A 12,315-nucleotide genomic window follows, 5' to 3' on the forward strand; every position below is an offset into this window, starting at 1 on the left:
TTCTGACTTGTGGGATTCCCATATGCCCAGAATTTCCTCTCCGGAAAGGATGCCCAGGCTAGTTCCTTCAATACATACCCCCAAAGACTCACTACTAATAACGTCTCCATCTAGGGGCAGCCCAGCCTGGCTCAGCCTGGCTCTGCACACTTTCTGTTCCCCTCACCAGGAAGGTTTTCCTGACATCCAGCCTAAATCCGCCCCTGCATATTCGGCTGAAGAAACTAAAGGAAAAGGCCTGGGGAAGAAGGCAGAGGACACTTGCTGAGCCTCTGTGGCCTTTTTCTCAGGGATTGAGAGGGATTTGGCCATGTGCTTCCGGGGCAGGTAGGTCCCAACTACTGGGTCACTGACCTGGAAAAACTTGGAAACCTGGAGCAAGGAAGGGCCCTCAGAGCCTGCCAGTCCCGCCTGGGTAGCCAACTTCCCTGTCTTTTGTCCCTTTCATTCGCCAGGACCCCTCCAAGGGCTCCCTTCCTAACCCCCAGCTCCCATCTTCTCTCTGGGACCCGGCTGCCGGTCACTCCAGCCCCGCAGCAGGCTCAGTCTGGGAGGAGGTGGGGGGACTCTTGCTCCCAAGCCCTTCCCCACCCCTCCACATAGGGCTGAAGGAAGTGAAGGGCCAGGCAGGAGGAGAGGGGCGCCAGCATCCTTTGCCCCACTTCTCTCCCTCCCCCAGGCAGCTGCCTCTGTCCGGAAGGAGAGTGAAAGTGAAAGAGAAACTGCGGCTGGGGCAAAGAGAGAGAGAGAGCCGGGGTGGGAGAGGGCGGGAGTGGGGTGCGGCGGGCCCGGACCCGGACAGACAGACCGATCAGACTGTTAGATAAACGGGGCCTGACTGCCAGGACCAGACGCTCCCGGAGCCCATGGGCGCCCCGGGCCTGCGCGCTCTGCTTCTCCTCTGCTGGGCGGGGGCCACCTGGGCCGGTGAGTTCGACTACAGGGAGTTGGTTGAGAAGGGCAGGGGAGGACAGCGGCCTGGGAGGCTGAGCAGGGCAGTACGCGGTGTGTGTGTGTGTGTGTGTGTGTGTGTGTGTGTGTGTGTGTGTGTGTGTGCGCGTGTGTGAGTGTATGCGCGCGCGAGCGCTTGGGGGAGACAGGTCCCCTTGGAGAGGTTGGCCGCGATGCGGGGTACGGATCCCAGCGGACCTCCGCTGTAGCCGTGCAGGCGCAGACCTGGTTTATTGGAAGCGGTGGGGGTCGGTGGTGAGGGTGGGGGTGGGGCTGCCATCGCCATACCGTGACTGAGGGTTAGGGCTGGACTGGGCTGGGCTGAGGGAAAGAGCTAGCTACAGGTGGAAGGTGGGGAGGCAGGAAGGATGTCTCAGAAGAGGCACTCTGTGCCCCTGGCCTTGGGAAGGACCATATTTCCAAGCTCTCCCTTTCCCCAGCCCTGTGACCCCCAACCTCCAAGCCTAGATCTTCCCCGCCCCAGGTCCTGTCTCCCCTCGTTCTTCCGCTTTGGGTTACCACAGAGACTCACTGCGGTCAACCAGCCGGAAGGCGGTGTTGGAGCCCCAGCTCTGTGCTGGGGTTGGGGGTGTGCCCTGGGGATACTGAGACAAAAGTGAACCAGGGCCCGCCCTCAAGGAGTTCCCATTCAACATGGGAGCTAATATGAACATGCATTTGTATGTAGGCAATCAATACAAGGTGGAGTGGAGGTCTGGGGCACCGGCTGCTGGGTCAGAAAAGTCCTCGGACAGAAGTCAGGATTCAAGCTGAGTCCCGAAGGAAAAAGCGGGAGATGAGTGACGTGTGTGTGTGTGTGCGTGCGCGCACGCGCGCGCGCGCGCCAGAGGGTGCCAGAAGCCAGACAGAGTTTTCTATTTGACCCTAGAGGTAATAGGGAGCTACTAGCGTTTGTGGAGCTGGGGACAGCACACTGAGCAGCTTAATGGCGGTGGGCAGGAAGAGCGGCTTTGAGGATGCTCACCTTTTCTTCCCTCTGCAGAGCTGGATGAGTCTGGGGGGCTCCGCAGAGGGGTCGATCTGGTCCTGGACTGCGTCTTGGTCAAAGAGGACGAGCATGGCTGGGGCGTCTCTGCCAGCCAGCTGAACGAGGCCCAGGCCACCCTGGTGCTGAAGCAGGTGCCGGTTCTGGATGATGGCACACTGGACAGCATCACCGACTTCCCAGGGGTCCCTGTGGCCAAGGGAGACACCCCCATTTCTTTGGAGGCCTCTGGTGAGAGCTTTAGGACCCTTGTCCAACCCTGCTCCATCCCGGAGTGCCCATGAGGCTGTCTCCTTAACCCTGGTCTGTGCCTCAGGCCTCCCAGCCTTTCCCCCACCTTCCCAGGTGGCCCTGCCCCAGTAACTGCATCTTGTTCTTCCTTCCTCACAGTGGACCGGGTGCAACTTCCTCATGCTGAGGTTTTGCTCCATGCCACTTGCCAAGGGAAGCTGGTGACCTGTGAGCTCACTCTTCTCAACAAGGCTGGACAGGAGGCCACTTCCCCGGATGTGGCCTATTTCATCAGTACCATTCAGGTGTCTGAGGGAGCCTTCAGTGTCTCCATGGTGATAAAGACCCTTGGAGGGACAGAGAAGGGGGCTTCCTTGCATCCCAAGCTGAACCTGCCCCTGACCCCCCAGGGGACAGTGCTGGCTTCAGGTGAGGAAGCTTCAGTTTGCAGGAGACAGTGGATTTTATACCTGCCACCTCCCTCAGGGGCCTGTCTTCTCCCCCTCTGTAGGCAGGGGAAGGCCCTCCCCTCCTGGGGCCTCAGCCCAGCCCTGTCAGTGTGGGGCATCTGCTGTCAGCTGGGCCTCTGGCTGACCCCGCTGGTATTCTGAGCATCTCAAGCTCAGGACCCCTCCTGGTCCTGCCTCAGGTGGGCTCTGTGCCTTCCTAGGCCTGCACTGGTGGGCCTTCCACTAGCTGAATCTCAGGCCTCCCTTGGTCAACACTCCAGTATAGGGCACAGAGCATGAGGGCCAGTGTCCACCTTGTCAGGCCCCTGCCTCCACACAGGAAATCCCCTAGATCAGATTGGACCAGACCAGCGGGCCACTGTCCCCAGTGGGTCCCCAGAGGGAAGTCAGTGGCTCCTTCAGGCCTCCTTGACTTTATTCTTCTGCAGTACCAGCTCATTTCTCTCTTTGATTCAAGCTCCTCCCCACCCCCTAAGCCCCACCCAGGCAGGGACCCTGGCCTCTTTTCCCCCTCTCCACCCCCAGGGCACACCCAGGCAGGGACCCTGGTCTCCCCTCCCCCTCCCCACCCCCAGGGCACACTCAGGCAGGGACCCTGGCCTCCCCTCCCCACCCCCAGGGCACACTCAGGAATGCCCCCCCCCCCAGCTCCAGCCTTTCCCGAGGCTGTGGCCCACAAACACTCACAGATCCTTTTTCTCTCCCACAGTGGAGTTACAGGTGATGACACAGAAACCATTTGTGCAGTCTTCCCTCGGGGCCTCTGCTTGCTTGCACTGCAGCTTCTCCATGGCCCCTGGCTCTGGCCCGTTTCACCTTGAATGGAGGCGGCAGCACCAGGGCCAGGGCCAGAGGGTGTATTCCTGGGCCTCAGGGAAGGGGCAGGCTCTGCGGGAGGGGGCGAGGCTGGAGTCCAGGTTGCTGCTGGAGGCTGGGAACGCCTCCCTCACCCTGCCAGGCCTGACCTTGAGGGACGAGGGAACCTACATTTGCCAAATCTCCACTCCCCAACACCAAGCTCAGCAGATCATTCACCTCAGCATCCTGGGTGAGCCTGGAGCCCTTGGGGCAGTGGGTGGGCTCGAGCTTCCTTTGTCTTCCAAGGCCGTGGCCTCTCAACAGCAGACTGGGAAATGCCCTTAGAAAGTGCTGGTTATCAGCCCTCCCTCACTTCAGTCCAATTCACTGTCAAGTCACGCGGTCGCCTCCCTGACGTCATGGTCCTCCTTAATATATAATGACACCTGGGTGCCAGGTGGACCACACCCTCACCTGCCAGGCACTGCTTCCTGGTTTCCCTGCACCCCATCCTAACAAGGGAGAAGGCAGCATAGTTCAGTCTCCTCCGATCCCTTCCAGCTTGGGGAGGGCAGATTCCACCTCCTCAGACCTGTCTCCCCTTGGCTTCTTCCCTTCAGAGACCCCTAAAGTGCAGCTGAACTTGGTGAAGGAGGCCCTGCCCCCCACCCTCTTCTGCACCATTGCTGGCTACTACCCCTTGGATGTGGCCGTGACCTGGAGCCGGGAGGAGCCTGGTGGCGCCCCAGCCCCGGCCTCTGGTGCCTACTTCTCCAGCCACCGGCAGGGCGGTGCAGGCACCTACAGCCTTTCCTCCTCTCTGAGGGCAGAGCCTGGCCCCGAGGGGGCCACGTACAGATGCCACGTCTCCCACGTCTCCCTGCCTGAGCCAGTCATCTTGGAGATGTGGGTTGCCCCTCCAGGTACAGAAGGGTCGGGGCTTCATCTCTCCCCTCTCCTGAGGTCTGCCTTGGGGGGTGCTTTTGGCCGTCCTGAGGGCTCTTCGTCCTTTCTCTCTTCTCAGGTCTGGCCTGGGTTTCATTCCTCTCCTGTCTCACCTGCTCTGGTTTTCCCTTCAAGGCCTAGGCACACATTGCATAAAGACCAGGCTGCCCTGAAGCCTTCTCTCCACAGCTCCCCGCCAGAGATGGTGGGGCAAGGGGGTACTCTGGCGGGCTCTCCCCAACCCACGTTCCTCTTGTCTACAGAAACAGGAGCATCCATGGGGTTCTTCATTGCCACTGGCTTATTCTTTCTCACCCTCCTGTTCCTGGGCCTCCGGAGATGCTGAGGGAAGAACCAGAACCTCCCCCTCTGGGTCCTGGTAAGCCTCCAGTGGATTCCCCTCCAGTGACTAAGCCCTCTCTCTCACCAACTCCCCGCCGCTTTTGTGCTGGGCTCTCTGGGGCAAGGGCAGCCTCCTCCAGCAGATGCCCAACCCCAGAGGTGCTCAGCCACACTCCTCTCACTGTGGTTTTTATTCCTAGCCACCCATTGGACCCCAGGAGTCATGGATTCCAGAACATGAAGTGATTACCAAAGCCACCTAGTCCAAACTAAACCGGAAGAGATTTCCCCTACAATAGAGCCAGTATTTGCTCAGAGACCTCTGGTGAGAGGAAACCCACTCCCTCCCAAGAGCCAGCATGCTCCACACTGGAACAGTTTTCATTGTCAGCAAGTTCTTCCTCATACCCAGCCTAGCTTTGGCTTTTCATAGCTTCCTTCAGTGGTACCTGGTTCTGTCCTCCAGGGACACGCAGAATGGTCCTACTGCCCCTTACACCTTGTAGTCCTTCAGATACTTGAAGGCAGCTCTCAGGTCCTCTCCCCCTTCCCCCCCAAGTTAGCTTCCCAGGTACTGAATGGGCAAGGCCCAGTTAGATGGCACCATCTGGTTTGGGTGGCTACCAAGTGTGTCTGGGTTGAACACCCTGTGTTCCTTTCAAGACCCAGGTCTCACATAGGGTACTTCAGCAGAGACCACTTTCCATCCATATAGCAGAGTGGAGCCTTTTTCAGTCAGGGGTCAGATTCAATGGCTTCTGGACTCCCTTCCAAATCTGAAATCCTCTGACCTTCTCTTGGCATCATCTCCAGGCTTTCCCCGATCCTGGCTGCCCTCCTCTGGCTCCTCTCTAGCTCATCAGTGGCCTTCCTAAAATGTGGTGCCCAGAATGACCCACAATGCTCCAGGTGAGGTCTGACAAGGGAAGGCCAAGCCCACCTGGCCTGGTATCTCCCTCATCCTGTATGCCGCTCCGCCCTTAGCGAGTGTGGTCCGAGATGGTGTTACATTCTTTGGCTGCCATTTCACACAGTTGACTCATATTGAGTTTTCAATCCACTAACAAGCTCAGATTTTTTTCAGAGAAATATCCCTTCTCTTGTACTTGTGAAGTTTATTTCTCATACTCAGCTGTAAGACTTTACATCGATGCTCATTAGGTTTCATTCAATTAATTTGGATTCAGAACACTGTTAGGGTATGTTCTCTGCATCCTATCCCTAGTATTTACAAAGAACTGATTAGGGAGGGATCCTGAAGAAGGGGCAAAGAAAAGCCACCAGACAGCTAAAGACTGTGAAATCCATCCTGAGACCTGACCTGCAGCCAGTGGTGAGGGGAGGGACAGGGCAGGCATTGAATGAAGGTGCCCAGGACAGGGAGAGGACAGGGAACATAAGGGATGGGGGAGAGAATGGAGAGAATGGAGGACATGACTGGATCCCTCTTCTCCACAAACTCAAATCTCTCTCAGTAAAAATGGCCATTTGACCCTACCCTTCTCAGTGTTGCTGTCACTGATTATCTCATCCAAGTCTTCACAGGGAAGGGACTGGGGTCTAGCCCTCGTTCTTGCCTCCTTTATTCTGCTTTTCTGATCATCTCAGCTGAGCCCCACACTCCCAACTCAAGCTTGGATGACAGCTACCTTGCAAATGGTTTAAGGTAATAAAGTCTTGTATACTACATCTTGTAATGAAACCCAAGGTGGCATTAGTTTATTTTTTTAGTTTTGGGCACCATGGCACAATGTGGATGCATGTTGAGCTCTCAGTCCACTAACCCTGTTTATCAAAGCCTCCTCATTTTATAGTTGTGAAGTTGGACATTTAAACTCAATTATGACTTTCCCTTTCTTTTCATTAAGTTTCGTCATGCTAGATTTAGCCAAATGTTCTAGAGTGTCAGGATCTTTTGGGTTTCAGAATGTTGGCACTCTATTAGCTGTCTGCCCTTACTTTTGGTCACCTAAAAATGCCATCAGCATAATAGCTATGCCTATCCAAATCGTTACAAGCAGTTTGGGGTCTTTTGTCAAGCACTGACTACGTGCCAGGCACTGTGGACACAGCTACTAAAGTGAGACAGTCCTTGTCTTCCAGAAGCTTACATTCAAATGGCAAAGCCTACCCATAGGGAGGAGTGGGCCTGGGAGGGGTGTTCGGTCTGGGAAGTCACAAGGTAGGAGTCATAGGGCAGTTGATTCACATGATGGACCTCTCCTGTCTAGAATCAGTGGCAGCATTGATTTAAGGATTGTTCCCAGAGCCAGAGGTTGTGGTGGTGGGGGTGAAGCAGGCAAGGTGGGTGGTGAGATGGCTAAGGTGAAACATGTCCAGGATCTGGAGCTAGCTAGACACATTGGCCTATCCCCGATCAGAACAGCATGGCCCCTGGGGTGTCTTGGCTCCTTCAGGGCTTGGTCTTGGAGAGAATGTCAGAGAACTCTTCTCCCCTGGTGACTTAGAACCACTCGTGACAAGTTTTTGGGTGTAGCCATTCGGTCAGATCCAGTTTTCCAATCTCAAGTGTCTCCAGAGTATTCTCTTGGCCTTTCTGAAAACCAGAGAAACACCTGCTCTTTTCCAGTCCTTCTATACCTTTCCAGCTCTCCACAACCTTTCAAGGCCACTCTTATGTTCAGCGATCCCATTGGCTAGTCCCTTCAGCTCATTCAGTCCAGGGTGTTTAGTCTGTCTGATTCAGACTCCTTAAAAATAGTTAGATGCTTTCATACCATCTCTGTGTTTCTAGGGCTGTCCAGATTACTTAGAACAAGCAGCAATGTTGATATGGGGTCAGTTTGTGACAGCAGTAGTGATATATATCTGCTTCTCTCACTCCAATTTGACCCAGACCAGGTGAAACTGGATTGGGTTGCTTTCCCCACTGTTGGTTACTCTTCTTTTATGCCATACACGTGTACTTTTAATTTCTGTTGTGTTTTTAATCCTGTGATTTTTTTTTTAAAGATTAGATATTGCTTTAGGGAAATGTAGAAATGTTATATCTCTCAAAGAGCACAGTTCAATTGTCACACTCAAATTCAAATGACTAAGGATATTTCAGTGTTGGAGTGTGTGTGTGTGTGTGTGTGTGTGTGTGTGTGTGTGTGTGTATGTGTGTGTGTAGGCTCAGGCATTTCATGGATCATTAAAGCCTACAAGCAAACAGGATAGCACAAAGGAATATGAGGCTAAAAATGAAAAGGGCCCACAAGAACAGACGAATTAGTGCTTCAAACCAGCCTGATTAATGCTAATCCAGACAAATGCCCTCAGACAGCGCTGGAACCTGGACTCCTTCACAGTGTGGTACAAGCTTCCAGAAGCTGGAGGAAAATGGAGAAGACAAAGAAATGCCAGCTGTTGCTATGAAGAAAAAATGTGTGTCATGGTAAGACAATAGAAAGTCTGGAGTACCGAAGAGTGGAAAAAGATCATTTTACTGATGAAATGTGTGCCAAAAACTGTTGCCTGGAGCTATAACCCAGAGGTCAATGTATCACAACCATCCTCGGCTGTGTGTTTTAGCCAGCTAAGGGGTACAGTGGATAGAGCAGAAGTCACGGAGTCAGGAAAACCTGAGTTCATGTTCTGCCTTAAATGCTTACTAGCAGTATGACCCTGACCAAGTCACATCACCTTTTCAGCTTCAATTCCCTATAAAATAGGATCATAATAGAAATTGCCTAGTGATGTTGTTGTGAGGGTCAAATAAAGTAACATGTAAAATGGTTTTCTTTGCATGCCTTAAAAAGTTTTATAAATGCTAGCTGTTTATTTTACTTATGATTATCATTTTCAGAAGAAGTCTGAGTGAATCTATGAAATCTGGGCATTTTCCCAAGACAGTAAAACATCCATTTCAAAAAATGTTTAGGGGGATATTTTTTATTTCCAGTGGACTTGGAAGTCTTTTTTCCATTGTGAAAAAGATGATTTCTCATAACTATATGGATCTACTGAGAAGCAGACTTCGTGGATGGAATTCTGTAACATGGACTTGTACCATGATGACCCACCTTGTGAGAGGTTAAGAAATTAATAGAGGTAGATATGCCTCAGTGGTCTGAGAACTTGCCTGATTTAAACCCCACTGAAAACCTGTGGGCTCTCATGAGAGGTAGACCTGGAAAATAGACTTACTGTCCATCCAAGATGTGATCAAAGTTGGGTTTCATGATGAAGAATGGAAGACCCTGTAGCAGCCCTGAAGGCTTTCCACTCTGAACAAGTGACTGGTTACATGTGAGAAGTTCTTTAGAGATGTAAAAAGTTGTAAGAATGCAGTCGGTCTAGTCAGTCATTTCACTTTGTCCCAGCTCATTTTCATACCACTGCGTTTGGATTTCCATCTAGCCATTCATGCTCTTTTTTTCCCCGCCTCAGTTGGTAGCTCCTTCTCTTTGGAATGGAAAGGAAAAGCAGAGAGTGATCAGTTCCTTCTTTTCACTTTTAACTGGCTCTATTTCTTGGCTCCAGGCATGCCCTGTAGCTGTCTTCCACATCCAGAACACTCTCTCTCCTCTGCTCTGACTACTGACCTCCCTGATTTTCTCCATGTTCCAATTAGAATTCTGCCTTCTACAGGAAGCCTTTCCTGACCCTTCTTCATTCCATTGCATCCCTTCTGCTAATTGTTTCCCATTTATCCTGTAGATAGGCTTGTTTTATACATATTGGTTGGTATGTTGTCTTCCCCCTTAGATTGTAAACTCTTTGAGGGCAAGGACTAGGTCTTTTGCTCCTTTTTGTATCTCTAGCACTTAACACGGTGCCGGGCACAGAGTAAATGTTTAATCAATGTTTATTGATTGAATTCTTACTATGATTCCATGCTCATCTTGATCATAGTCCCGCCCCTTATTTGATGTCTCTCGTTTTCTTTTTTTCTCCAATGTAATTTAAAAAATGACTATTTCTTTTCCACGGCTTTCTTCACCAGCCTCAACTCATTTTGAGCTTTAGCACTCCTGACACTATCAGTCAATAAACATTTAAAGTGTCCGCTATGTGCCAGTGCCAGGAACTCTGCTCTCCCAATGATGACACGTTGTGAGTGTGTATGTTGTGCGTTTACGTTATATGTGTCTTCCATTGAGTGCCTTTCCTTCCATTCTCTGTATGTGTCTTTAAACCTATATTAGTTGGTGAAGGCCCTATGCATGCACATCCATTTCTATAGATAATATCATTCCTTTCCCTCAACCTTTGAAAATGACTCTTCTAAAATCCAGGGAGCATAAAAACTATGTTTAGCTTCTGTCTCCTCTTTCACAAATTCTAAAGTGGAATCATCATTTCCCAGCAAGGTTCTTACCATTTGCGCCCGAGAAATCCCTTTCTTCTTGTTGGTTAGACTCAGTACCATAATTAGAGTTTCCCTGGTTGGAAGGAACGACTGTTCGAAGGATGAGATAATTAGCCATCTATTCAGAAAACTATTCCTTGTCCTACTTTGGGCAGAGATCTAGAAGATGCCTAGACCATTGAAGCCCCTTTCCTTATTCTACCATTGCTTCAAGCTAGGATTGTGGCATGTTTCACAAATTCCTCATCTCTTTCTTCTCTCTGACCAGGTGGGCTGTAGCATATTCTGATGACAGCCTTGCTTCTGTTTCTGCCTCCCTTGATTTTTCCTTGAATGCTTTGCACTGTGTTCCTTTTCTCTATCTCCTGGATTTGATCATATGAGTATATATTTTTAAAATTTTAAATTATTTGAAATTATTTTTATGAGTATACCTTCTTAATATACAATGCTGGCCCATCAGCACTCAAGCCCTCCTGTCCTTTTTCTTTTGTTTGTTTGTTTGTTTTGCTTTTAGGCAATTGGGGTTAAGTGACTTGCCTAGGGTCACACAGCTAGTAAGTGTCAAGTGTTTGCTCTGAGCCCTGATTTGAATTCAAGTCCTCCTGACTTCAGGGCTGGTGCTCTATCTGCTGTGCCACCTAGCTGCCCCTCTGACCTTTTTCTTTTGAAGAAGGCATACCCTTCCAGAGCCACATTCTAGTCATGATCTCATTCTACCAAAACACAGTCAAACCTACTAGATGAAGTCATATTTGCTGCCTTCCATATGGATATTTGATGCACTCATGCTCTGTACATTTCTAGACAAAGGAAGCCATTTGGGTGTTTTTGTTGGTTCTTTTTTTAGATTTTGTGCTTTAAAAATTTTGGGGTGTCTCTACCACTTTTCTTTCTATCTTGCAGCTCTTCTCTATGTTATTTGGATGTGTGTGTGTGTGTGTGTGTGTGTGTGTGTGTGTATGTGTGTCCATAGGTAGTTTACTGTTCAGTTAAAGGCTTTGAAATTAGACTTGCAAGGTGCTACACAAATCTATTCTTACCAGCCCTTGTTAGGGGCACTTCTTCCCTGGCCAGGAGGCTGCTGTGCCTATGTTTTTTGAAAAATTAATTTATTTTGAATTATCAACAATCACTTCCATAAGGTTTTGAGTTTTAAATTTTTTCCCTCTTCCTTTCCACCTCCCTCCCCAAGACAGCACACAATCTGATACAGGCTATACATATACATTCCTATTAAACATATTTTCACATTAGTGATGTTGTAAGTAAAAATTAGAACCAATAGGAGGAACCACGAGAAAGAGGAAACAAAAAACAACAGAAGAAAAAAATAGCAAATAGTATCATGCCTATACATTAAACCAGTTCTCAGACACCATCTTCTTCACTTCTGAAATGAACCTTTCCCTTCTGAATTTATTGCCTTTGATTGGCCACAGTAACATAAACATCACCCCTAAGTTCTTTAGTTTTTTGCTGGGAATGTTTAGCAATGCTTCCTAGATTCCTTTTGGACATATCATTTGTGGCCTTTCTGTCCCCTGGTTTTGGAGTAGGAGGATGCAGGTTTGAATCCTGGCTCTGCTATTCCTTGGGTACTGGTGTCTGAATCCCTTCTCCTCTCTTGGTGTCAGTTTCCTCATCTGCAAAATGGGGATTTTGGGTAGATGATATCTGAGGTCCTTTCTAGTTCCCCAAACTGTATATACTCCTGCCAACCTAGTGAAGTAGGCAGAGCAGGTATAATCACCCTTATTTCATTGATGAGACAATAAAGTGTACTGTATTAGCCAAAATTGAATGATTCTCCTAACTAAGATGGCGCGTGTATTTACACAGAACACTTGGGGCTCTTAGAAAGATATTACTGGGGCTGCTTGCTGCTGTGCTCATTAGGTGGGAGAAAATAGGTAGTGTTACTTTTAGAGCCTGCCGTTAATGTGGCCAGCTTCCATGAAGTCATAAAACACCAGAGCATCTTGCGTTGACTCATGACTGTGTCTATGAGTGATTAAGTGCTTGGCACTCTCCACAGGAAGATGTCTCATCTGCCTCCCAAGAAAGAAGGTCAGTGACCTGTTCCTGCTACCTGTTTAGCACTTCACGGCTGGGCTGCTGAGCCCCTAATGCCAATGAAGTGAGGGGGAGAAACTTGTCTAAAAAAACACCCACTGGCAATCGTTAATGCTTCTGACTGTCAAAGCCACTCTCCCAGTGTCTGTGGAGCCCTGGTGCTCCCCAAGGGGTAGCTTCCT

General features: G+C 50.1%; 1 protein-coding gene across 2 annotated transcripts in view; it reads left to right on the plus strand.

Moving 5' to 3' along the window:
• Positions 1-369: 369 nt before the first annotated feature.
• Positions 370-12,315, plus strand: part of TAPBPL (TAP binding protein like) — an 88,989-nt gene continuing 77,043 nt past the window's right edge. Inside the window, exons 1-7 of one of the 2 annotated variants that reach the window (XM_020978539.2) lie at positions 373-927; positions 1,955-2,188; positions 2,348-2,617; positions 3,368-3,706; positions 4,077-4,379; positions 4,665-4,780; positions 4,944-11,856. In XM_020978539.2, the coding sequence (XP_020834198.1) occupies positions 867-927; positions 1,955-2,188; positions 2,348-2,617; positions 3,368-3,706; positions 4,077-4,379; positions 4,665-4,747 (1,290 nt within the window). In that variant the 5' untranslated portion in view covers positions 373-866 and the 3' untranslated portion in view covers positions 4,748-4,780; positions 4,944-11,856. Of the gene's footprint in view, positions 928-1,954; positions 2,189-2,347; positions 2,618-3,367; positions 3,707-4,076; positions 4,380-4,664; positions 4,781-4,943; positions 11,857-12,315 lie in introns of those variants that run through there. The other variant, XM_078152001.1, reaches the window with a different exon arrangement.

Source organism: Phascolarctos cinereus, unplaced genomic scaffold, assembly GCF_003287225.1.
Source record: "Phascolarctos cinereus isolate Bilbo 61053 unplaced genomic scaffold, phaCin_HiC Scaffold_4;HRSCAF=312, whole genome shotgun sequence".
Taxonomy (NCBI): domain Eukaryota; kingdom Metazoa; phylum Chordata; class Mammalia; order Diprotodontia; family Phascolarctidae; genus Phascolarctos; species Phascolarctos cinereus.